Source organism: Salvia splendens, chromosome 2 (genome assembly GCF_004379255.2).
Source record: "Salvia splendens isolate huo1 chromosome 2, SspV2, whole genome shotgun sequence".
NCBI lineage: Eukaryota > Viridiplantae > Streptophyta > Magnoliopsida > Lamiales > Lamiaceae > Salvia > Salvia splendens.
In genome coordinates, this window is record NC_056033.1 from 18,445,218 (window position 1) to 18,472,741 (window position 27,524).

Consider the following 27,524-nt stretch of genomic DNA (forward strand, 5'->3'; position numbering starts at 1 on the left):
GAAAGCAAAACATAAGGATCGATCCATGTAAATCTAAGTAGGAAAAGTCATCGAGTAGAGCTGCTATGATACGTGATCTACAGTCACCAAAGCTATGTCCTTATCTCATATTCTAACGTTTCTATAAGGTTTCGTGAGACATGATGGTATCAACAATTTCCTTGGTGTATTTGCATGTTTCGGATTGAGTGAGGATCTAGTTCGTGCTATTCCATATAGCATTGTCCCCCAATTTCTCTTTTTCGACCCTTGCCCCTCTCAATTCTCTTTGCACTAGCATTGGTCCTCTCGTGTGTAATGTTGTGTCGATGCGCATCACGTTCTTGCGTGCTAATGCATCTAGCATTGGCTTAAGCCATCGCTCAGGAAAAGCGGTAGTAGGATTTGTCGTTCATCCTTTGTAGTTCCATCTTGAAATACGTTCTTAGAGGAAATAATTATCTCCTCGAGGTTCTTCCCGTTTTCTTGACCAGGAATTTCATGTCACTCCTCGTTCCAAGTTACTTCAACACTTTATTGTTTAAACTTGGTTTAGCGTGCCAGGTTGGAGTGCTTATCGAGTCGACTACTTGGTGTGATCTAGTGAATGAGTCTAGATCACGATTAAAAGAAGTGCTTGGATCTCGGAGCAGAAAAGAAACTGAGGCTCTGATACCACTCTGTCACGACTGCACTTTGCTAAGGACAACAAAAGTGGGTAAACCGCGACTAATAAGAGGGATTAAAGAAGTGTGGGAAAGAAAGTGGTAGAACTCGAGAATATGCACAAAAGGCAAGACATGCCATATCATAGAATAAGGATCAAAGTATTCGAGTACAATAATTTAATCAAGAATACCATCTTGTATCAAAATGAATCAGAGTTTCGATGGTGAGAGTTCACAATTCTTACTTAAACAAAATACAGCCGAAAGTCCATTCTAAACGACTTCGCATATGATGATACAAATCGTCGAGAGATCCACTTGATTATTTAAGTAGCATCGACTCTGATCATCATGTCTTTACCTCAACGTTCAACCTTCACATTTAGGAATATATGTGTACTTAGTGAACACTTGTCGAAAATCAAAACTATGCATTATATAGTTGTCATCCATCAAGTAACACATAGAGGGTTTTCTTAAAAAAGGTCTGACTTACTAAATTCTTTGTGAGCTTCAAAGTTTATTTGATTAGACTAAGTTCTTTCCTCTCATACCATATCTGAAAAAAATGTGTGCCGATAAGGTAGCTACCTTTTACAGACACCATAACTGGCCAAATCACTAGATGGCTCACGACCCTCGTTGTGTACACTAGTATGTGTTGGGACGCTACCCACACTCAGACCCGAATTTAATTATAATGTTTTGGCTACACCAAAACAAAGAGGCGCATAGCTCCACAACTAGTCGTCAAAATAAACATTTATGGCATGACAATAATTTAAAAGGAATCACAACTCCATTTTTTAGAAAAGATAATATTTCATAATTTCACAAAGTATTTGATTTATATCCATACTAACTTGCTGGATATTAAAAGAAAGCCCACCTGATAAGCTCAATTTTCACTTAGATTTCTTGTATACCGAATTTACTCCTCTCCAAGCAAAATAGCCCCTTTAAAAGTATTAGCATAGCAAGCTAATTAGTACTTGAAATATTTCATTTGAGAAAATAATGCATGCATCGTATTATATAGCACATATATCTTAGTCTCTTCTTATAGGATTTCTTATTCTTCCTTGGGCTTAACTAAGTCGCAGGATTTAATTACTCACTTAACTAAATCCAGAGAAATTCTATCTTATCGCAAATAATTATTTGGGTAATTATTTACTACAATAGGGATCTTGGAAATCCCTGTATATTTTCCTTCGAATTTGCCCGAGGCTACCGAGGCTTTCCGCGTCCCCAGCTTCATGATTTCCCCCATCTTTGGAAACTTAATACTTTATTCGGGAATTAATTAAGATTTAAGCTCTAACTCCACAATTAATTCTAGTCGTCCAAACTCCAATACTAAGCCCATTCCTTATTAAAAATCAGCCGACTTTGTGTAGTACTAGGCAAATCCCAATTTAATTTTCTCGGCCCACACTAATATTTAATTACCGATCCTTAAAACCTTTTGGGCCAAAAAAACAATTTCTTAGCCCAAACTCATTTGAGAGATCAGCCCAACAAAACAGTCCAGATGATCCTCGGCCCAATTCTCAATTAAAACAAGTTGCCCAACTCCTTAATTAAATGGGACCAACCCAATAACGGTTCTTCCTCCCAAGCCCCTCTCATTTTGCAATTTTCCCCAATTTGCTGAACATTCCTATAGACAGCTCCTTGTATATTGTGCTTCCTATTTTGGTCTAAATGGTTTTCTCAATTTTGAGCTTGACAAAGGGGCTTCCAATGCCCTATTTGTGCAAGCCTTGGAAGTCCACTTTTTGTTTGATCTTGTGCTTCCTATTTTGGACTAAACATGCCTCATTTGTGCAAACCTTGGAAGTCCACTTTTTGTTTAATTTAGTCAACTGCCATTGTTCTCTTACGGGTTCCTAAATGAGCTCACATTCTTCATCTTATATTTGTCTATCTTCTTCACTTGGAAGATTTGAAGATATCCGATCCATCCATCATCTTACTTATTTGAATAATGCTTGTACTCTTATGACTTGATTGGACATTGTTCTCATCCTTTTTTTGATTGTTTTTGGACTTTGTGGGTTGCAGAATCGAGGGAAGAAGAAAGGAGAGGAAAAAGGAGAATCTTGCTTTGAGGAGTCTTATTTTTGGATACACACCAAGCATTTAAGAGTAGTAGTAGCTGCACTTCTAATTCCATGTAAAAGAGAGGGCCCCACAATATGAAGCAATCTCTTATTTGTGTAGTATTGGTGGGTGAAAAATCTTATTTTGTTTCTTGGCACTTCTACCTACTTCTTCTTTCAATACAACAATATACCTATAAGTGCTTCACTTCAATTAATAAATCCCTTGCTGCACCTTATTTTCCCAATATTTCAAAGTTAGATATCACCACAACAAGACTTCTTACATGAGATGAGAGTCTAACAATTGCATAATGATGAGGACCTAGTACGATCTATTATTATACTAATTAAATCCATTTTGAGGACGAATGGTGTATCATATTGTATATGAAACAAGTTTTAATAAAATGATTAATGGATGTGAGTTGAGTGAATTCAGACTTTAAATGTGTGGTTAGTGATAAATTGTGTGGACTTTAATATTCTCTCTCTTTCCTTGAGTCATTTATTTTTAGCAAAAAAAAATTAATTCTTTCATGCTTTACTCTTTTTCTCTTTCATACTATTCTTTCTCTAATTTAAATACCAAATTTTCAAATTCGAACAGTTTTGCACGAATAGAATCAATATTATTATTAAATTGTGTTTGCTTGTACATTTATAAGATGTTTTACAAACATTTAAATGTATAAGAAGCAAACAAAGTCTAAGTCTTTATTTTAGTAGACCGGTTGTGGGCGACGTACACTTTAAGGTAACACGGTCAGTTCTGAACAAAGAAAAAGAAGAATTTCACAACCCAGATAGGCTTAGACTACCTATCGCGAAAGGTTGCAATGTCAGTCCTAGGGGTGGCATGGTACGGTATACCGCACCGAGAATGTCATACCGCATACCGTACCGCAAATTGCGGTATGAGAAAATGTCATACATATACCTTACCGAATTTTTCGGTATACAATTTTTCGGATGCGGTATACCGAAAAATTCGGTATGATTATTTCCGATACCGTTACCATACCGTCTATGCGGTATACCATACCATATTGCGGTATACCGTACTTTTATGTTATACTGAAACAAGGTATGGCATACCGAGTACAGTATACCAAAATAAGGTACGACATACCGTTATACCTGTGTTTCATACCAAAAAAATTCTATTATAGCCAAATATTTAAAATAAAATTTCACCTGTTTAAATAATGTCCAAAAGATTAAAACTACACCACAATCAAATCTATACAGTGGACTTGATTTGCATCTCTACATGAGTGTGTTTGGGGTTGGGGCGGCTGAACTAAAATATGAAAGTAGGGTTAGTGATTTTAACATATTAACTATTTTTATATAAATTTTAAATACAAGATATATATCGAATTTTTGGCAAATATCGTAAATGCAGTATGTTGCAGTATACCGCGGTATAGGAAAATCTATACCTTTACCGTACCGAAATCTATCGGTAAGGTATCATACCGTACCGCAACTTGCGGTATACCACAAATTCGGTATTTCTGGTATTTTTTCGGTACGATAACTGAGGTATTTCGATATTTCGGTATATTTAGCCGGCCCTAGTCAGTCCGCATATTTCTAAGTCTTACTGAAATAAGATGGCATTGGTGTGGTATAGTACTGAACGGATCTAACAGCAAGACATGTCTTTATGCTATCTACTGAAAGACTAGGTCTTAATCAACCTACGTTAGCATTGCGCATACGTTATTGATTATGCATTACATTGACTTATCAAATGGTACATGTTTTTTGCAACCCAATAATCCTGATATCTTGGGTAGTGGTAGTTAATATCTAGCGGTGCTAGGATTGCTATTATGTTGAATCGGGCGCCTGGTGAGTCTGATTTGATAATGTCCTTGAGAGGAGCTTGAAACAAGGTTTTATTATTCGAAAAACGGGTCATTTGGAATTTAATTATTCCATGAATAATAAATAAGCGTTTCTTGCTGAGTCCAGTCTTGGAATTAAAAAGGTGTTAGTTAATTAAGTCCATAGCAGATTTTAATTAATTAATGGGCATTTATATCTTAAGCGCGGGAAATAGATTATTTAAACGAGGAAACCCAGATTACTTGTAATTTCGGATTTGGATGGGTAAATCAATATTATTACTGTAGTGGTTGATAATGATATTTCAATTCAAGCTTATATTAAATTGAGGTTCAATTTAATTAGATAAAAGCTAATTGGGTGTAGTATGCATCCAAACCTCCAAAGATCCCTAATCTGACCCATTATAACTCTATATAAAGGAGACTAGACAGAAGACAATTATTATTCATCGTATTATAGAAAATCTCAAGTGGGAGAATTTCGAATTTCTCTCGTACTTTTGAGAGTGATTTTGTCTTCTTTCTAGTCGAGTCCTTTCCGTTTTGACAAGTCTTCCGATGTGCAAGGGGCACCAAACCCCAACAAAAGTATTATTCTAAATAAATTATTGTTATTATTATTATTATTATTATTATTATTATTATACATTTTATTTCAATCCTACTTTTATTCATTCCATGTAGATACCAGCCATAGAAATTAGAAATGTATATTTCATTCCATTTCAGTTCATTATATTATCATCTAAATTCATGCTTACGTATCATCAATCACCTAAGGTTTATGACTAAGGTTTATGAGTGGGACTATATTTGGTACTCCATATTTTTAGAAATTAAAATAAAAAGTTCAAATAGCGGGCAGATTCAATGGATAGAAAGATAGTAAGCCAAAACCATCTCAAGGGTATTTAATGAAAAATAATTTATTACTATGTCTTTTAAAGAAAAAACACAGCTAGCCACTGTGTCCAAATTGCACTAGTCATGGTGTATAGTAGTAGTAATAATTGAAATTTGATGATTATAGACGATGTGGATAAGTAATGTGGTCGATGTCATGAAGATTAAATTAAGTGGATGAAGTAAGAAAATAGACATCAATGAAAAGTAAGAAGCCGTGGCCTCAACGAAGTCAATACATTTATTCAAAAAGTCTGCCATTAAATTTAATTTTGACATAGTCATCAAAACTTCCTTATCTAAATTTCTCTATATTAAAGTTTACTAAGTGAGTTGCACAAAAACTTGTTATAATTGAAGAAAAAATGTCTGAGTTTTGCTTATCAAAAGCTTAATTGTGTTTCTCACATTTAAATTCATAAATGTGGTCGAGGTTACAGAAAAAATAAAAATATTCAATGATCATCTCAATTGTGAAAGAAACATCACTTGTTCTTTCTTGGAGATGAAAATTAGAGTTTTAGCTAACTAGTCATGACTCAGAACACAAATGGGACAAAATGAAGGATAATTTGCTCCGATCCGTTTCCCATTAATTGACACTAGTTAACTTGTCACGAATTTTAAAAAATGTAATTGAATGTGAGTCAGTACTTTTATATACTCCATCCGTCCACGAAAAATAGAGCACATTTGTCATTTTTGGTTGTCCATAAAAAATAGAACACATTTAAAAAATGAAAGTTTTCAACAACTTATCTCTTACTTTTTTCTCTTCTCTCTTACCAATAATATGGACCTCACGAGCCACTAACACTACTTCTCTTTTACTTTTTTTCTTTCTCTCTTACTTTACCAATTCCACATTAAAACTCGTGTCATTCACAATGTGTCATATTTTTCGTGGACGGAAGGAGTATTAATTTTATAATAAAACGTGCACTGAATGAGTTAGTGGAATGAGATGTCCATTACTACAAATAATAAAAAGTAAGGGTCAATTAATTAGAGACGGACGGAAAAGAGAATTAATGTCAATTAATATGGGGGATAGAGGGAGTAAACAACTTAGCCAGAAATAAATATTTTTGCATAACTATTGGGAACCTACACTTATTCATGATTACAACTTAGCCAGAAATAAATATTTTTGCATAACTAATGGGAACCTACACTTATTCATGATTTTCATGCTATTTTGATCTATAGAAGAAAACAAAGCAACACCATTCTCACAATTAATAGAAGCGAAACTCAAGTGTACTGACCAAAACAGATGAGCAAGAAGGAGCCGTGAAACTCAGGATGGGTAGCGCCGTTACCTAACTTGAACAGTTGAGAAGGCGCTATCCCTCCTGAGCTTTTCAGATCCTTCGTTACGTTGAATTAGATTCGTATTGATTTGGATGGAAAAAAATGGAAAATGGTAGTGTTTATATATAGGGGGTTTGGGGCGTCATCGACGAGACGAGTAAAATGTGAAATGGGATATGAAGTAGTGTACGGTCATATGAAGGAATCATGTGTTCACGTTTGAGGGTTTTCTTTATTCGCATAAGCTAAGGTAGTTGTTGGTTGCCGACTGTAGCTTTGTCTATGCTTTTCCATTTACATTTAAATAACTTTTTTTGTCAATATTGGTAAATTCCAACCATTTATCATGCTAGCTGGACATTTCAAAGACAAACTACCTAATTTTATATGTCTATTATATATGCTGCCTTCTGTACGTGTTCCACATGTCATACAAAATATTTTCACATTGGATGTAGTAACAATAGGAGAAGAAGTGGCTAATATAAATCCGGTCCAACCTCACAAATTAAAATTGGCCTAATATAGTTTAATCAGGGCAGATCCAGAATCAGAAAATCAGTGTTAAACTTAAATAAGACTCCTAAAGTGGGTTAAATCAGTGTTAAACTTAAATAAGACTCCTAAAGTGGGTTGGAGGGAGTATATTTCTTGGTTAACTCCATCACTGAATATGTTTTCACATATGTACTTTTGTTATCGAATGCCACATAGTTGCACAATGAGTTATATTAGAGATGCATTATTTATTAACACAAAAAGAATTTGCAAGTGGACATGTGACTCTAGTATAACTAAAGATAAGCACGAGTATTGACTCATGTCACTAGTACTTAATTACTACTAACAGAGGTGAAGCTAGTAAAGGGAGGCCTGAAGTTTATATTTAGTCTTTATAAATTTATGCCATGAACTCCCCTTGGGGATATAATCAAAACGGTTTTTCCGTCACATGATTCAATGAGATAACTATTGTAGCACTGTCACATCTTTGTTCTCCCCTAATTCCTTCTATCTTGGATTTTCGCCAGACAACAGTCACTCACAACACCGTCTCATCCTTTAACCGTCCTACGTTGAGCCCAAGCTCGCTCGACTACAGCGTCTCCTCGCTCAAAATCAACCCGATGTCAATTCCACTAGTTTATCTCCCGTAAGTTTCTGATTTGTCAATGTTTTGTTTAAGGTATATTCACAATTCAATTAGATATATATATTAAGTTAAAATACCTAGAATCAGGTATTACAAATACCTAATTTTCAGGGAGAAAAAATTCCCTAGTCATATGCCATACCAAAGTGGCAATGTGATGTGGTATGACTCACTATTACAGTTTTGACAAATGGAAGCATTTAAGATCTCACTTCCAACTAGATAATTTATAAAAGTAAACTATGACATTATAAGAAATATTTTTGCAGATTCCATACATGATAGATGGACAGCATATATACGCATATATTCTATTTTTACATGTTCATAGTAATTTTAAATTTTTTATAATATTAAATATAATGACTATTTCCTGCAGCAATCATCTATTATAGTAATTTTTTTTATGAAGTTTTGACATGATACGTTGAATATGATTTAAAGTAGTAAAATTTAGATCATCTTATTATTATTAACTATTTTTATATTTTAACATAACAAATATTCATTTATATAGTTAATGTGCAAAAATAAAATAAAAATTTATACTATAATTATTTATATAGACGATTTAGTTTTTACCATTCAATGCTAATAAAATTTAATTATTAATTTTTATTTGTGTAGTTTTTTTTTGTATATGTTTATATACAAACCAAAAATATGGGTCATGATAATCTACAAACCCTCTATAATACAAACTAAACAAACTTTAGGCGTTGACATTGTTGACATTCCCCCCAGTGACAGAATTTGTATTAGGCGTTGACATTGACATTCCCCATAGTGACATAATTTGTATTTGGTGTTGACATTCCCCCCAGTGACAGAATTTGTATTAGGCGTTGACATTGATATATGAATCTCATTGCTAACCGTTGATTACTTACAAGGAGTGTGTAGGATTAAAGTTTGTAGTTTGTATTATAGATATGAGTTTGTATTTGATCACACCTCCCAAAAATATTTCATCAAATCTTAAATTTGGGTGCAATCTATACTAATCTAAAGTGCAAGTTTGATGAAAAGTCCTTAATACCCTTTTTGGAGGGAAAATGGAAAGATGAGGTGTCTTCTATTAAAAAATAATTTTTAAGGCAAAAACAATTGGCAAATAATAGCCCAATAAAATGCTAACTTATTGAAGAAGTGTTAAAACACATTTAAATAGTGCACTACCATTAAATTTTTTTATAATTAAGTTATTAAATTTATATATTAATTAGCCTTATATTTGAGTTAAATTGAAATTGTGCTAGAGAGTTTAGTTTGCCTTCCATTTATTTAGGTTAAAATTTAGATTTAATCATTTATTGCAATACTTTTTAATATAGAGAGTAGTGTAAATTCTCACATTATTCAAAACAAACAAGATGCATAAAATATTATCGTTATTTTAAGTGATAGTAGCAATTTACTTTTTATACGTATATGTGGCGGGAAGTAAGAAATTTATTATTTCCAATAAAAAAAATTCATTTAGTCTTTGGAAATGTATATCAAGTTATGATATGGTCTGAAATTAAAAGAAAGAAATAAACAGTCAACTAAAATGTGATTATTGGATAATACAAATTTTCTAACTTGACTTCTCAAAGAAGTTTTAAATTTATATGCTTTAAATTATTCATATATTTAATGTGGATATGTTTAATATTCCATATATTTTTTTCAAATTATTTTTTTATAAATTAAGCTATTAAATTTATATATTAATTTACCTTTTATTTGGATTAATGACTTGCATAGCACTTTCAATAAACATTTTTACTCACATATTTTCTTTATTTGTATAACTTATTCTAATTAATTCATACTCTTTGATCATTAGTCACACATCTTATTTTTGTCATTAATTTTATTGTTTTTTACTTCACTTAGATTATAAATTAAAATTGCATAAATGTTTCATTCACTGGGGAGTAGTAAATTCTTCATTTTGAGTGAGACAAGATAAGTACATTTCTGTTTTTTTAAATCTCCATATTTCTTTCAATTCTTATTTTCTATATATTTATTATATTTTACATTCATTATTTGAAACTCTTATGTCCCGTGCATAGCTCGGGTGTTAATACTAGTATTATTTTAACTCTCACTTGACTTTTAATGATTATTCATTTTATTATTAATTTTGCATATATATAGGTATACATTTTATGAGCATATATGATTATCCAAATTGGCATAGTTTCCATAATTTATAATAAATACCTTTTTCTTCAGAAAATTTATACATCTAGTTGGAATATAGTTGGAAGAGAGATTTATATGTTGGCACATGTTAAAATTTTATTAGCAAGACATACCACATTATATTGCCACTTTGGTATGGCATGACTAGGGAATTTTTTCTCATTTTCAGGACTGCATACCCGAGACTCAGGTAATTGAATACCTGATTTTGATTCGGGTTCGAATTTCAGGCATTTTTTTGGATTTACAAAAATTTCAAATCGGATATCTGCCAATACCTGATTTGATAGCCCTAGACTATTTATTGATTGACTGCTAGGGGAATATGTACATGAGGATTTACTTTGGGAGAAAATAATAAAAATTTCCTATCACCATTGCATTTCACGGCAACACTTGGACACCAAAGATTTACGCTTCACAAGACACTGCTCTTGATGTCATATATAACGAAATGATCATCAGATTTACACTTCACCAGACATAAATCTTGAGGTCAGATAAAATCCCAAAACAGTGAAAACAGTAGCAAGTTACTAAACCCCCCATGTTGGAGACAGAATAGGAAATTCAACAGTTGCACAAATCCATAACAATTGCAAGAACTAAAATCAATTCAGAAAAGCAATCTCCAGCTTCACCATAAAGATCCCTTCTTGTGACCATATCAAAATTTTCTGGTGCAATTAGACTACATAGTTTATCATAAACTCAGCACGGCCCTGCTGGTGCAGGTCCATGTGATATAAATACACAATCAACGAAATAAATAATGGGGAAGAAAGACCCTACTTTCACCAGATTATTGGAACAAAGAACAATTTCTACACTAGACATGAATCAAATGCTCCGGTTACCTCCTTGCATCTGTGTAAACTAAGGTGATTACCCGACTAAATTGCTCGTGCCTCTGCCTGTGTATTGCTTTGGTGTTTCTGATACAACAAACTGAAAAGGTGCATTGCATCTGCTTTCTAAGTCTTGGAAGAAGGACTTTGCTGCTTCGTACGTGGACCAGCAGATTGCAGCAGCCGGAGCATGGAAGAGCATTCTGGGCATCCATCCTCTCATAAGACCTCTGTATCCATCTTTCTTGATTATCGTTCGAAAAACATCCCTGATTGAACCACTTACGAATCTATCACATCCGCAGACACCCTGCATATCGACCCCAGTTAATAAGTAAGGTGGTGTCAAGATGTAGCTCAAATAGTCACAGCACAACTAATTAACTTCTTCACCTCAGTTCTTACAAAGATTAAAGCTTTTTTAGGTTTTAACAATGGCATTGTGGGATAGCCTCGCCGTGACATATGAAAACAAGGCAGATAAGTATTTAATATATGATTTGGAAGACAAAGTTATCTCAATTAGACAAGGAGATATGGATTTAGAAACTTATTACCGACGAATCCACGGATTATGGATCAACATTGACCGCTGCCAGAAACAGCCCGTAACATGCTGCGACAAGGGGATCGACCAATACAGAGTGCACTCAAACGAGAAACGATTGATCAAGTTCTTGACAGGATTAAATCAAGAATACGATCCAATACGTCGAGATATACTGAAAGAAGAGCCTTACCCATCACTAGAAGCGGCCTACGGGTGGGTGAAGACGGAGGCGGCTCGACGCCGGATCATGCCACCAACATCCGCCACACCCACCGCAGATACCGATGGCGACAAAGCCGACTCATCATTTGGGGAAATCGGCCATGGACTGGCTGCACAGAGCAACCGACCACCACGCCGGAACGGACCACCCCACCGCACGGAGTGGAGCGGACCACCACAACGCCCCGTAGCCACCCCAGCCACCGGACGCCCAGGAAACAACCGCCCCGATACCTCAAAACTATGGTGCTCCCACTGTGGGAAACAAAAACATACGTGGGACACTTGCTTTAAACGATTGGGGTACCCGGAGTGGTGGGAGGAGCGGCAAAGGGCGAGGACAACGCCGGGGCAGGCGAAATTCGCCGCCGGTGCGAATGATGAAGGACCGAACCGACAGACGGAGGTCGGACACCAGAGAGATACAATAATCGGTGGGAACCGCAACGAGGGACATTCCGGTGGCGCCGGCGTACGAGGCGCCGGCAATCTCACCGAGCGAACGGGGGACAGAGCGACTGGAGCAGCGGCGCGAGAAAATGGAGGTAAAGGGTTTGGTGTTAAACCAAACCCTAGCTTTTTTCATATATCTGAATTCAACCCCCTGAAGTTTGTGAAATTAGAAAAATGACCCCATCATTTGCAACATCGACCCCCAGATCTGCTGAAATACCATATTGACCCCATAAACTCCCAGAAATCTAAAAAACGACCCCATCTTTTGCAACATCGACCCCCAGATCCACTGAAATACCATATCGACCCCATAAACTCCCAGAAATCTCGAATTGACCCCAATATATGTGATTTTGTGTCAGTAAACCCCTTTGCACCGTTACAGAATATTTCCGCTGCATTTCACGTTGAAAATATGGCCAATAAACACAAGAAGGGGTAGATTTTCGATTGTGGGGCGACAGATACGATGACCCCTGAAAAAAGTGATTTTATTGATTTAAGTTGTGAAGTTGATAAATCATATATTCGAACTGCCAATGGGGAATTGATTACGGTTGTGGGATCTGGAACTATTGAAATATCGCCCACTCTGCGTCTTACTAACTGCTTATATGTTCCTACCTTGTCACAAAGGCTGATGTCTATTAGTCATGTTACCAAGGAGTTGAACTGCACTCTTCTAATGCACCCTGATTTTTGCATCTTGCAGGATATTCAGACGAGGAGGATTCTTGGGCGTGGCACTGAGAAGCAAGGACTCTATTATGTGGATGAGATAGCTCAACATGGTAGTGCGATGATGGCTCACGGGTCCACAAAACAAGAAACTTGGCTTTGGCACCGAAGACTAGGGCACCCCTCCCCTGGTTATTTTAAACTCCTTTATCCGAACTTTTCTATTCCTGCTGATTTTTCGTGTGAAACTTGTGTTCTGGCCAAAAGCCATAGACAGTCTTTTAAACCTTCAAACACTCGAATGAATTCCATGTTTTCTTTAGTACATTCTGATGTGTGGGGTCCGGCTCCAATTATGGGTGGAAATGGATTCCGATATTTTGTGATATTTATTGATGATTGCACTAGGATGACGTGGGTTTATTTCTTGAAACACAAGTCTGATGTCTTTGATAGATTTGTCTCCTTTTATAAACTTATCCAAACACAGTACCATACAAACATTAAAATTCTTCGATCCGATAATGGGAGGGAATTTGTAAATCAGGCCATGACCCAATTCTGCAAGGAAAAGGGTGTCGTCCACCAAACTTCTTGTCCTTACACACCCGAACAAAATGGGGTAGCCGAAAGAAAAAACAGGACTATCCTAGAAATGACTAGAGCCTTGATGATTGAATCTAAAGTCCCAAAATCTTTTTGGCCCGAAGCAGTTGCCACCTCAGTCTTCCTTTTGAATCACCTTCTGACCAAGATCCTTCACATGAAAACCCCCATCGACACCTTGACCAAAAAAGCCAAAATTCCCGAATACCTAAACCTTTCCCCAAAAGTCTTTGGCTGTACTGTTTATGTCCACATCCCTAACCACGAACGAACCAAATTCTCCCCATGCGCAACCAAATGTGTCTTTATAGGATATGGACTAAACCAAAAAGGCTACCGATGTTTCGATCCCCACACCAAAAAGGTCACCACCACCATGAACTGTAATTTCCTTGAAACCAAATTCTTTTACCAGACCCACCTTAGTAGTCAGGGGGAGAGTGATCCAGGTAGTACTGTGGACTACCTAAGTTGGGTTGTGCCATCGTCAAGCTCTTCATTGAGGATCCAACAGAACCAAGTGGTGTCACTACCGCCGAGCAGGTCTCGCCACAAGAGTCATCTCAGTCGCCAAACCAAAATACTCCTCCGACGATATCCGAGGTAATTCCCGATTCAGACTCTACTCCTGTTCCTATTACCAATGACCAAATTGAAACAGAGCTAATGGAAGAAAACAACATTGATGGAGATACCGGACGATATATTCTTCCCCCTCGGAGTACAAGGGGAGTCCCACCGAAAAGATACTCGCCAGAAAAGATAGGAAAGAAGAGCCGATATGGGGTGGCGAACTTCGTGCAGGGAAACTTGACGAAAATGGCAAGAGCTTTTGCAGCTGCATTATATGACGAAGAAGAAACTCCACAATCAGCTGAAGAAGCAATGAAGCACAAACACTGGAGAGAAGCAATGTTAACAGAAATGACGGCCTTAATGAAGAATAACACATGGGTTAAAGACAGGCTCCCTGAAGGGGCCAAGACAGTTAGATGTCGATGGGTATTCACGATCAAGAGAAGGCCAGATGGGACAATAGAAAGATACAAGGCTCGACTCGTGGCGAAAGGGTATACACAGACATATGGAGTAGATTATGCTGAAACATTCTCCCCAGTGGCCAAGATCAATACTGTGAGAGTACTTTTTTCCGTTGCCGCAAACAAGGATTGGCCTCTCCATCAATTTGACGTAACCAATGCCTTCCTTCACAGAGAGCTACCAAAACCTGTTTTTATGGAACCTCCTCACGGGTTCTCAGCAGAATTTCAAGGTGGTGAAGTGTGCAAGTTGAAGAAGACACTTTATGGATTAAAACAATCTCCACGAGCGTGGTTTGGAAGGTTTACTGAGGTAATGAAGAAATATGGGTATACACAAAGTAACTCAGATCACACTCTGTTTCTGAAGAAGAGAGGTGGCAAGATCACGTGCCTTATCATATATGTGGATGACATGATCATTACAGGAGATGATGAAGAGGAAATCGGCGAGTTGAGAAAGAACTTGTTCAAAGAATTTGAGATGAAAGACTTAGGACTTCTCAAGTACTTTCTGGGAATAGAGGTACTCCGATCAAAAAGAGGGATCTTCATAAGTCAGAGGAAATACATACTGGACCTATTGGCTGAAGTCGGAATGATAGATTGCAAGCCAGCAGATACGCCAATAGTGCAGAATCATGGACTACAGTTGAAGGAAAAAGGAACACAGACCGACGGGGGGAGATATCAGAGGTTGGTTGGGAAACTGATTTACCTATCACACAGTAGGCCAGACATCGCCTATGCCGTGGGAGTAGTAAGCCAGTTCATGCACGCACCTCAAGAAGAGCATTGGGAGGCAGCTTTGCGGATAGTTCGATACTTGAAAGGGACAGCTAAACACGGACTCATGTTTGAAAAACATGGTCACATGGAGGTTCATGGTTTTACTGATGCTGATTGGGCCGGCAACCCGAACGACAGGAAGTCAACCGCTGGTTACTTTACCTTTGTAGGAGGTAATCTTGTGACATGGAGAAGTAAGAAGCAGAAAGTGGTGGCACTATCTAGTGCAGAGGCAGAATTCCGAGGAATCAAAAGTGGGTTGACAGAGATATTGTGGCTAAGGAAGCTCATGACAGAATTGAATCTTCGCCCAATCCAACCGTGCAGATTGTTCTGTGATAACAAGGCGGCAATTAGCATATCCGAAAATCCGGTTCAGCATGATCGAACCAAGCATGTGGAAGTAGACAGGCACTTCATCAAAGAAAACATTGAAGCTAAAGTGGTGGAGATGCCTTATGTAAAGTCTGAAGACCAACTAGCCGATATCCTGACGAAGGCGGTGAACTCGAAGTCATTCCGAGAAGTATTGGACAAGTTGAGTATCGGTAATCCCGTTACTTAACTTGAGGGGGAGTGTAGGAAAGAAATCAAGGGAATAATATACAATTAATACATGATTGATATGGTATGATAGCTTTCCATGGATAGGTGTACAGATTGAATGTAAATTAGGTTTTCCTTATATTGGTAGAATGTAGCCCTATATAGAGGGTATGTTTTTGTATATTATGAATGAATAAGATTGACAAAAATTACCGATTCCTTCAAAATGTTGTCTTTTAACTTGTAGATTAGCAAATTAGGGCAGAGATAGCTCATTTACAAATACTTCATCCATATCCCAAGAGTATGCACTTTCTAATTTAGGAAACTCTTTTCTCTCTATTGAGGTCGGATCTATTCTCTAGTACAAATACTCCATCCGTCCCATAAAAATATTCTTCTTTTTTCATTTTACTCTGTCCCACAAAATAGCCCATTTCTATTTTTGGCAAGTATTTCTCTCTTATAAGTGGACCTCATTCTCTACTAACAATCCGTCAATCACTTTATCCTTTGACAATCTACATCTCTCATACTTTACCAATTTCGCATTAAAATCTGTTGAGTTATTAAACTCAATTACTTCATGATTAAGAAAAGTGATGAAGTAGGTGCATCACCTACTTATTATATGTGGATGAAAATTTTGTTTCCTCATGGCTACATGAAAGCCACGTACCATACTTATCACTAGGAATAAGGAATATTAAATTAGAATACCAGAATTCTCTAGTTTGGTGTAACAGACTTAGATTGCCTATAAATAGGCATTAGGTGTTTAGTAGTAGTATATACACAAGTAATCAAGAAAGAAAAGAAGAGAGTTGAGTGAATTGAGAGAAAGAGCCGTAGCTCTAAGTTAGGAAAGTTGTGAGAGCTTTTGTAGTGCTGAAGCACATCCTTTTGTTTGAGTGTATTTGTATAAGCCTTTGGGAGAAGTTTTTTAATCCCACTTATCTTTCATATTTCATCCTTGTTGAGTGCTCATATATTTGTGTGTCAAATATCCAACAAATCTGGTATCTAGAGCCACTCGATCCTACCTATGGCGGCAACGTTGAACATGGTTCAACCTCAGATTCCCAAATTGGAGAAACACAATTATGGGAATTGGAGTATTCAGATGCGAGTCTTGTTGCAATCACAAGAGTTGTGGGATATTGTTCAAGACGGCTACACCGAACCTGCCTCCCCAGAAGCCGAAGATGCTCTGACGAACAACCAGAAGAACGCCCTCAGAGATGCAAGGAAACGAGACAAGAAGACATTGTTCAATATCTATCAAGGTATTGATGAAACCACGTTCAAGAAAGTAAGTGCAGCCACCACGTCAAAACAAGCCTGGGAGATTTTGAAGATGTCTTTCACTGGTGTTGATAAGGCGATACGAGTTCGACTGCAGATCCTACGTGGCGAGTTTGAAAGTTTGGCCATGTCTGAAACGGAGAGCATTTCAGACTATTTCACAAGAACATTAGTTAATGTGAATCAAATTAAATGACAAGGAGAGATAATTGAAGATGTTCGTGTCTTTGAGAAAATTCTTCGTTCCTTGAGCAACGCATGAAGAAAAAGACCACTCCGTCACTTGAGCATATGCTACAAGCGAAGATGTCAATACAACCGAAGTCGAGGCCGAGGTCGAGGCTATCGTGGCCGAGGAGGACGTAGCCATAATTACCAGTATGAAGGAGGACGCAGCCAGAATTACCAAAATCAAGGAGGACGAGGCTAGAATTATCAAAATGAGGGAGGACGCCAAAATTCCACCTATCGAGGCAGAGGTCGAAATTCTTATGGATAATGAGGACGAGGAAGAGGGCAATACAGAGGCGGTTATTCTCAAACCTATAATCAACCAGGGTTTGATAAAGCAAATGTCGAGTGCTATACTTGTCATGAATTCGGGCATTACAGCTATGAATGTCCAACAGCCGGAAATACCAGGTCTAACCAACAAGTCCATTATGCCGATGGTGGAGACAATAATGAGCAGGTAATTTCAACCTCTCTTTTTACTCATAAAGGACTTGAGGGTGATCAGTGCAGCACGTGGTACTTGGATACTGGAGCTAGTAACCACATGTGTGGGAACAAGGAACTCTTCGTGGAGCTGAAGGAGATATCTTATGGGGAAGTTACTTTTGGAGATTCCTCCAAAATAGCGGTGCAAGGAAAAGGTAATATCTTGATTAAGTTGAAGAATGGAAATCATGGTTTTATATATGACGTCTATTATGTGCCTGCCATGAAGAGCAATATTTTGAGTCTTGGTCAATTGCTGGAGAAATGATTTAATGTTAGTATCAAGAATTCTTGCCTTACTATCAATGATGCTCGTGGTAATTTGGTTGCCTTTGTGAAGATGTCCAAAAATAGATTATTTGCATTGAACATGAAACATGATATGTTGAAGTGCATGAATGCAATTGTTAAAGATGAATCGTGGTTATGGAATTTACGTCTTGGACATCTGAATTTTGGTGGTTTGAAGCTTCTGTCTTCAAAGAATATGGTGAAAGGCTTGCCGCATATTGATCATCCTGAAGAAGTTTGTGAATGATGCATACTGGGAAAACATCACAGGCCAAGTTTCTCAAAAGAAATGAGATGGAGAGCATCACGCCCGTTGGAGATCGTTCATACAGATGTTTGTGGTCCTCTGAAGCCTATTTCTACTGGAGGTAATCAATACTTTCTAACTTTCATTGATGATTATTCCAGAAAGACTTGGGTGTATTTCTTGAAAAGGAAATCTGAGGTGTTTGATATTTTCAAAGAATTCAAAATTCTTGTTGAAAGGCAGAGTGGGAACTATATTAAAGTTCTCAGATCCGACCAAGGAGGCGAGTTCACATCCGATCTGTTCGAAAAGTTTTGCAAGGATCATGGAATCGTTCACCAACTTACACCTGCATATACTCCTCAACTGAATGGTGTTGCTGAAAGGAAGAACAAAACAACTCTTGATATGGCGAGGAGTATGATCAAAGGGAAGGACTTACCTCGAGAATTCTGGGCTGAAGCTGTCGCAACAGCAGTATATCTCCTGAACCGGTGTCCCACCAAAAGTGTTCGCAACATGACGCCCGAAGAAGTATGGAGCTCGTTCAAGCCAGTGTTGCGCACCTGAGAGTTTTTGGCTGCATTGCCTATGCCAAAATTCCTGAAGCTCGAAGAATCAAACTTGATAATAAAGGCGAAAAGTGTATCTTCGTGGGATATGGAGATCGAGTAATGGGTTACAAATTATATAACCCACTCACAAAGAAGGTGATCATAAGCCGTGATGTGGTGTTTGAAGAAGCTCAAACATGGAGCTGGGAGGATAAAAAAGTTGCAAGCTCGTCAGAAATTGTACCTGATCAGCAAGAAGATGCACGTGAAGTTGAAGAACCTGATTCACCAACATCATCTGAAGGTCCAGTCGGAAGGCCAAGAAGAATGCGCAATCTGAACGATATATATGAAGCTACCGAAGAAGTTGATGAAGCTGTGGAGGAAAATGTGAATCTTATTTGTTTTTATATGGATGCTGATCCTATTGCTTATACAGATGCTGCACAAGAAATGAAATGGAAGATTGCAATGGATGAAGAAATCAATGCGATCGAGAAAAATGATACTTGGTCGTTGACAACGCTACCAGAAGGCCGAAAAGCAATTGGTGTGAAATGGGTGTTCAAAACAAAGAAAAATTCCAATGGTGAAGTGCAAAGATACAAAGCGAGGTTGGTGGCGAAAGGATACAAGCAGAAGGCCGGAATTGATTATAGTGAAGTCTTCACTCCTGTTGCTCGTCTTGAGACGATCAGATTATTTATCTCGCTGACAGCCCAACACAATTGGAAGATCTATCAGCTCGATGTGAAATCGGCTTTTCTAAATGGTTTTCTTGAAGAAGAAATTTACGTGGAGCAACCTGAAGGTTATGTGAAACGAGGAGCTAGAGATAAAGTTTACAGATTGAAGAAAGCTTTGTACGGGCTCAAGCAAGCACCTCGGGCATGAAATTCCAGAATCAATGAGTATTTTCTGAAGAATGACTTTGTGAAGTGCCCTTTCGAACATGCTTTATACTTGAAGAAAGATGCTGCAGGTAACATGTTATTTGTTTGCCTATATGTTGATGATCTAATCTTTACTGGAAATAGTGAAGCAATGTTTCATAAATTGAAGAAGAGCATGATCAAGGAGTTCGAGATGACGGACATTGGTTTGATGACAAATTTTCTGGGAATTGAGGTAGTGCAAAATGAAGATGGGATATTTATCTCTCAAAGCTCTTTTGCAAAACAAATCTTGGAGAAATTCAAAATGGAGTCCTGCAATCCTGTTAACACTCCCATGGTGATCGGTCAAGAATTAAGGAAGCATGATGGTGAAGCTGAGGTGGATCCAACTTACTTCAAAAGCCTCGTTGGAAGTTTACAATATCTAACGTACACTAGGCCTGATATTCTCTATGGAGTTGGATTAATCAGCAGATACATGGAAACGCCGTCACAGTCTCATTTGAATGCGGCCAAGAGGATTTTGCGCTATATTAAAGGTACGCTGAATGAAGGTATACTTTATCCCTCTAATCAAGAGGTTAAGCTCGTTGGTTATTCGGATAGCGATTGGGGAAGAGACTTGGATGAAAGAAAGAGCACTATCGATTACTGTTTTTATATTGGAGATGCTGTCTTTACTTGGTCGTCAAAGAAGCAAGCGACAGTGACACTCTCAACATGTGAAGCCGAGTATGTTGCAGCAAGTTCAACGGTGTGCCATTGCATTTGGTTGAGAAATTTATTAACTTTTCTGGGATTCGCGCAACAAGGCCCGACGGAGATACGTGTTGATAATAAGTCTACAATAGCACTTGCAAAGAATCCAGTGTTCCACGAAAGAAGTAAGCATATTGATACTCGTTATCACTTTATTCGAGAGCACGTGAACCAAAATGATGTGGAGTTAGTGTACTGCAAGTCACAGGATCAAATTGCTGACATTTTTACGAAGCCACCAAAACAGGATGTCTTTAGAAGATTGAAGTTTTTACTCGGCATGAAGACCTTGAAGAATTGAGCTTAAGGGGGGATGTTGAGTTATTAAACTCAATTACTTCATGATTAAGAAAAGTGATGAAGTAGGTGCATCACCTACTTATTATATGTGGATGAAAATTTTGTTTCCTCATGGCTACATGAAAGCCACGTACCATACTTATCACTAGGAATAAGGAATATTAAATTAGAATACCAGAATTCTCTAGTTTGGTGTAACCGACTTAGATTGCCTATAAATAGGCATTAGGTGTTTAGTAGTAGTATATACACAAGTAATCAAGAAAGAAAAGAAGAGAGTTGAGTGAATTGGGAGAAAGAGCCGTAGCTCTAAGTTAGGAAAGTTGTGAGAGCTTTTGTAGTGCTGAAGCACATCCTTTTGTTTGAGTGTATTTGTATAAGCCTTTGGGAGAAGTTTTTTAATCCCACTTATCTTCCATATTTCATCCTTGCTGAGTGCTCATATATTTGTGTGTCAAATATCCAACAAAATCTGTGCGTCCCCAAAGTCCCTAAATTTATGGGACGGAGGGACTACTTTAGTTACTTTTCCTTTCCATCTATATCTTACTTTATCAACTATGCATTGAAACCCGTATTTATATTTCAAGTACCTAGCATTGCTATTGAGTCTTGACGACATCAAGGGGAGTAGTGAAGGCCGCCGCCAATGCCCCAGCCGCCGCGCCGGCCGTAGCATGAACAACCAACGTCTCCTCACCGAGAGCCTCAGGATAATCCGAGACCTCGGTCAAGCCCCTCTTCGCGGCCTCATACGCCGCAAAATGCAGCGCCGTAAAAGGCGCATTCATAAGCACCGTCGTCCTATACGAAGCATAAAACGCCCCAATCCCATCCTGCCTCGCCACTCTGGACACGCAGTCCAAAACCCCCTTGTACAGACCGCTCCCCAGCTGCAGCCTCTACTTCACCACGTCCATCGGCGTCAGCACGGCGTCGCTGGCGACGGTGGCGCAGACGCCGGACGCCGCGTGGCTGTCCGGGTCGCCGCGGGAGAGGTGCCGCTTGCAGGCCTCGTAGACGGTGAAGTAGGCGGAGTGCACGGGGCCTGCGCCGAGGGCAATGACGCCGTCGGATTTAAGGATCGACTGCGCGGCCTGGGCGACGGTGGCGGACCAGATGAGGCAGGAGCCGAGGGCTTGCATTCGGGTCTTGACGGTGTCGATGGGGAACATTGCCATGTGCTCCACCGTGCAGGCGACAGAGCCGGCGATCATGAACTGGCAGAATTGGAGGCCGTCGTGGTCGGCGGCAGCGGATGCTGCCGGGGTGTAATCGGGGAGGAGCTCGGTGGCCATAGGAGGCTGCCGGGGTGTAATAGTAGGAGAGTGATGGAGAGAGGTTTACGAAAACGGAAAGTTTGAAAATTAGGGTTCTGCTCCAATAAATTGGGGCACGCTTCCATTGTTGCACTACTTTTAAAATTTACTATATTCTCTAACCCTTAATAATAATTATATACTCTTTCATTTTTAGTTTTTTCCATAAAAAATGTGATATTTTTTTTAGAAAAAATTCTCTGTCACATTAATATAAATATATTATTTTTTCTCTTTTCACTAAATACACAAAACAATACCTCCTAAAATCCCATGCAAATCCCAAGTGTGACATCTACGGAGGGAGTACAATTTGCTCCTTTTTCACTTTAGAGCATCCACAATGGGACGCCCTATCCTCCGCTATATCAGCATTTTATTCTCCACCCCATTCATATGCAGTGGGGCGACCTATAGCGAGCCCTATAGATTTAACTACTACTATTTTTTTATTTATTGTGTTTGTAAATATGTCAATTCGAAAAATAAATATAAAAACACCACAAATTAAATGTAAACCCTATTGTTAGTATTTTTTTTATTTTTTTTATTTTATGTTTGCAAATATGGAAAATCGTTGGAATTATTCTTGAATTTAGAGAAGAATTGAGATGGGGGAAGAGAGTGGAGTGAAAGATGTGAAATGAAGTAAAAAAATGGTGATATATAGAAAAAAATATTAAAAAAATAAAAAAAAAAGAAAATGTGTTGCATCGTCTGGACCTATTGTCCGGACCCCCGCAATGGGGCGGAGGATAGGCTGGAGGATGCGAAAATTGGCTGATAGGGCTCGGACGATACGGCGGAGGATGCATCGGGCGGGCTATCCTCCGCCCCACTGTGGATGCTCTTATCATTTATGGAGCCCACATTCACTATAAAATTTCAATTATTTTTCTTGCTCTCTTCTATTTTATTAATTACTCTCTTCGTCCCACTTAAAATGACATGTTTTCCTTTTTAGTTTGTCCTAACTAAGATGATACATTTCATTTTTTGGAAACTCTCTCTCTTTCCAATTAATACACTCAACCACTTTTTCCCAATCTTATTAAAATATTCATCTTCTTTCTCTCTCTTTTTTAATACTTACATCCACCTTTTTTCTCTCTAATTAAAAACATTAACCTATAACTTTTAAAATCTTGTGCCGGCCAAGGAATATGTCATTTTAGCCGGGACTAAGAAAATACATATTAAAATCCGTACTAACTTTAAATGATCTAGTTTTATGGAAGGATAGGACGGAGAGAGATTTTACATATCCTTCATTATGAATTGCACGATTTTTTTTAGTTTTACTCTTTCAGCTTCATAGATAAATTTGATCATGTTTTATTCTCATTTTTATCTCATCTCTCATTGTTCTCAATTTTTTTAAACATGCGTTTCAAAATAAAAATTATCTTATACCTCCTTTAATAATATTTTTTTATATTCTTGAATATATTCCTTCGTTTATCCCGATTCTGTATAGTTCAAATTTTATACTCTCTCGTCCCGGAATAGGAATCTTATTAAGTTATGATACAAATTTTAAAAAATATAAAGAAAAGTAAGTTGAATAAGTTAATGGAATATGAGTCTCACTAATATATACTCATATATACTCCTGTTAGTTTTATAACAAAATATGAGTGAAATAAGTTGGTGGAATGGGATAAGACTCTTATCGTGGTACGGATGAAGTACCTCGTTCATTCCATTACAAGTGATTTGATTTCACTTTTTTTATTGTCTCATTACAAGTTACTGATTTTTAGCTAAAAGTAAAATATGTAATTTTTCATACTATCTCTTTATCATAAACGGATAAACTGTGAGGATATATAAAAGAAATTCTTTTTTTCCCATCACTTTGACATATGTCAAATTGTTACGAATTGATGAAGCAAGATTACCGAATTGAAATCAAGAACACAAGATATTTGGGAAAGAAATGAAATCTTATTGAGAGAATTTTAGCTTAAGAGAACAGAACTCAAGATTACAACAAAGGAGAGACTAACTCTCTTGACTCTCACACGCTCTTTTATACACGAGTTACAATCAACCAAACTCTCCTAACTAACTTCGAAGATTGATACAGAAACTAGCCAACAGCTAGTTTCTGGTATGACTACACCGAGCTCATTGAGAGGTTGAGCTGGCACAACTGAGATGACCTTTCATATCTCACAATCCTCCACCTTGAATGGTCAGATCAGTCTTTCTTGCACACAAGAATCAACTCCTTGCAATGCTCAAACTTATCTCTGCCAAGAACCTTGATGAACATATGAGCTGGATTGTGTAGAGTATCAATCCTTACAACCTTAACTCTCCCATTCTCAACTTTATCTCTAATGAAGTGAAGCCTTACATCAATGTGCTTACTTCTCTCATGGAAGTATTGATGCTGGGCCAAACAGATAGCTGAACTGTTTTCACAAAACAGTGGTACAGTTTCTTGAACTATGCCAAAATCAGCAGCTACACCTTGTATCCAAAAACTTTCCTTCACAGCTGAGGTAAGAGCCATGTATTCGGCCTCGGTTGTTGAGAGGGCCACAACACTCTGCAGGCTGGACTTCCAGCTCACCACAGACCCAAACAAAGTGAACAAGTATCTAGACTGAGATTTTCTATTGTCCAGATTCGTGGCATAGTCAGCATCACAGTAACCAACTACACCCTCTTGACTCACCTTGCTACATCTTTTGAACAATATTCCACAACTACTGGACCCCTTCAAGTATCTGAGAACCCACTTAAGCGCACTCCAATGTTCCTTTCCTGGATCAGACATATACTTGCTAGTTACACTCAAGGCATGGGAGAGATCAGGCCTGGTGCAAATCATTATATACATGATACTTCCAACAACACTTGCATAAGGAATCTGATCCATTTCAAGGGACTCGTGTTTAGACTTAGGCGCCTGACTCTTAGACAGCTTAAAACTCTGAGACAGTGGAGTTCCTACTTCTTTCACATTACTCATGTTAAAACTTTTCAAAACTCTGTTCAATATAATCTGACTGAGTCAACCAGAACTCTCCACTACTCCTATTCCTCAGAATATCCATACCAAGTATCTTCTTGGCTTCTCCGAGATCTTTCATCTCAAAACAACTCTGCAGCTCATCCTTAAGTTTTTGGATTTCTTTCATGGATGGCCCTGCTAACAGCATATCATCCACGTATAAGAGTAGGTAAGCCACAACAACACCCTTTACCTTCTTAATATATACACAATCATCATAGTTGGACCTTTGAAAACCAAGCATGTCCATCAGTTCATCAAATTTCTTATTCCACTATCTGGGACTCTGCTTGAGTCCATAAAGGCTCTTCTTGAGCAAGCAGATCTTATTTTCTTCTCCTTGCTGTATGTTCCATGAAAATAGTCTCTTCAAGATCCCCATTGAGAAAGGCGGTCTTCATATCAAGCTGTTGTAGTTCCCAATTTCTTTGGTTTGTAACAACAAACAAGATCCTAATTGAGGCATGCTTTACAACAGGTGCAAACACCTCATTGAAGTCCACTCCTTCTTCTTGAGTGAAGCCCCGGGCTACCAACCTAGCCTTGAACTTAATCTTGTTATGGCCAGTGGTTTCTAGCTTTTTCTTGAACACCCATTTGCAACTGATCAGCTTCATATCTTCTGGACCAGCTTTCAGTTGTGACTTATCCACAAGCACCCAAGTTTTGTTCTTGAGTAAAGACTGAATTTCATCATTCATAGCTTCAATCCATTTTTCCTTCTCTTTACTCAACATTGCTTCCTTATAAGAAGCTGGATCTGCATACTCAACATTCTCTGCTAAGCAGAGAGCATAGACGACCATAGCAGCTTCAGCAAATCTGGCTGGATGTTTCACATTCACCCTTCTAACTCTATCCCTTGCAAGCTGATAGTTTTCCGAATTTTCAGATGGCTGATAACTTTCTCCGCCTTGACTAGTATCAACACTTTCCTGCTGACTCCCTCCTTCATGATTACTGCTAGCACCACTACTACTGGGAGGATTTTGAAGCTCCACCTCGAACAGATCACTGGTGGCTTTGTCACTATTATCTTTCTAGACTCAGATATGGCATTTGATTTTCAACAAAAACCACATCCCTGTTAATTATAACCTTCTGCTTCCCAGGCTCAGTACACTGGTGGGGAGCAGTTTCACATTCGAGTGGATCAAGTTATATGGAAGATAACTGAACCGGATGGATCAGTTAGCAAATATCGTTGCCACTTGATCAAGGCGTTCACGATCTCGCTAGCCACCAATGTAATTTATAACTCCCAATTTTGCAATACTTTAACAGTAAAGCGGCAAGTTCAGGGTTGATCCCACAGAGAAACCAATGTATCAAGTGTGTGAATAGTGAACAGGGGGTCGGCTGCAGCCACGCTTTAATTTTGGGAGTTTTTAACTACTGATTTTACCTTAGGCAGAAAGTAAACTATCTACTGGATCAAGGTATTGCTAACTACTGGATCAAGTAAGTGACATGCTGGAATAAAACTGACTACCTAGGCATGCGGTGAAAACACAAACACTTTGCTATTCGACATGATTAAACATTGGATCAAAGTCTAAAGAGAAATTAAACTAGAACAGTGAATACGAAGGCGAAAACTAAACAACTCCAATTTTATACCAAAAACTCAGAATAGTGTTGCAAGCATACATAATACAGAAAAATTGATTCTTTAACTACAGAACAACTCGAAATCAAACTAAGCTAACAACTTCGGAAAATAAGTAAGCAAGTAGAGTCGAGAAAACTCTCGGATGGAAATTCGAGACAACGCCGAACAGATATCGAATACTCTGTCGCGCTCCCTCTCTCTAGCTAGCCATTTCTCTCACTATCTTTAGAACTGGGAAACTAAACTAAAACGTAAACTAAACTAAAACGTAAACTAAAGGTAAATGAGATCCTCTGATTATGGTGGCACATCCTCTATTTATAGGCACTTCACACAATCTCCAGCTGGATAACGATCTTGCCAGAGGATATTCACTCACGCTGTGAGCGAGCGACTCATCGATTGCTGCGTGCCTTCCTTCTAGAATGACGTCGCTTTTCAATAATAGATTCATGACTCAGCTCCGTCCTTGTGTCTCATGTATCAGCACGTGTCCCTCTTATAGAACGTCGTCCTTGCTAACAGAATGATGCCCACCATCCAGCTCATTAGCCTCACGTGTCCTCCTTCTAGAATCCAGTGGT

At 38.1% G+C, this 27,524-nt stretch overlaps 2 protein-coding genes and 1 pseudogene across 2 annotated transcripts; 1 reads left to right on the plus strand and 2 right to left on the minus strand.

Moving 5' to 3' along the window:
* The first annotated feature begins 20,194 nt into the window (after positions 1-20,194).
* LOC121766070 (secreted RxLR effector protein 161-like) lies at positions 20,195-22,459 on the plus strand. Its single transcript, XM_042162408.1, has 2 exons — positions 20,195-20,809; positions 20,893-22,459. Exons 1-2 carry the CDS (start codon positions 20,230-20,232, stop codon positions 20,904-20,906), a joined length of 594 nt encoding a protein of 197 aa, XP_042018342.1. The 5' UTR covers positions 20,195-20,229; the 3' UTR covers positions 20,907-22,459.
* On the minus strand, positions 21,221-22,756 carry LOC121766061 (annotated as a pseudogene).
* A 1,750-nt stretch (positions 22,757-24,506) lies between these two features.
* Positions 24,507-25,286, minus strand: LOC121775333 (secreted RxLR effector protein 161-like). The gene has a single exon (XM_042172412.1). The coding sequence runs from the start codon at positions 25,284-25,286 to the stop codon at positions 24,507-24,509; it is 780 nt and encodes a 259-aa protein (XP_042028346.1).
* Between the last annotated feature and the right edge of the window lie 2,238 nt (positions 25,287-27,524).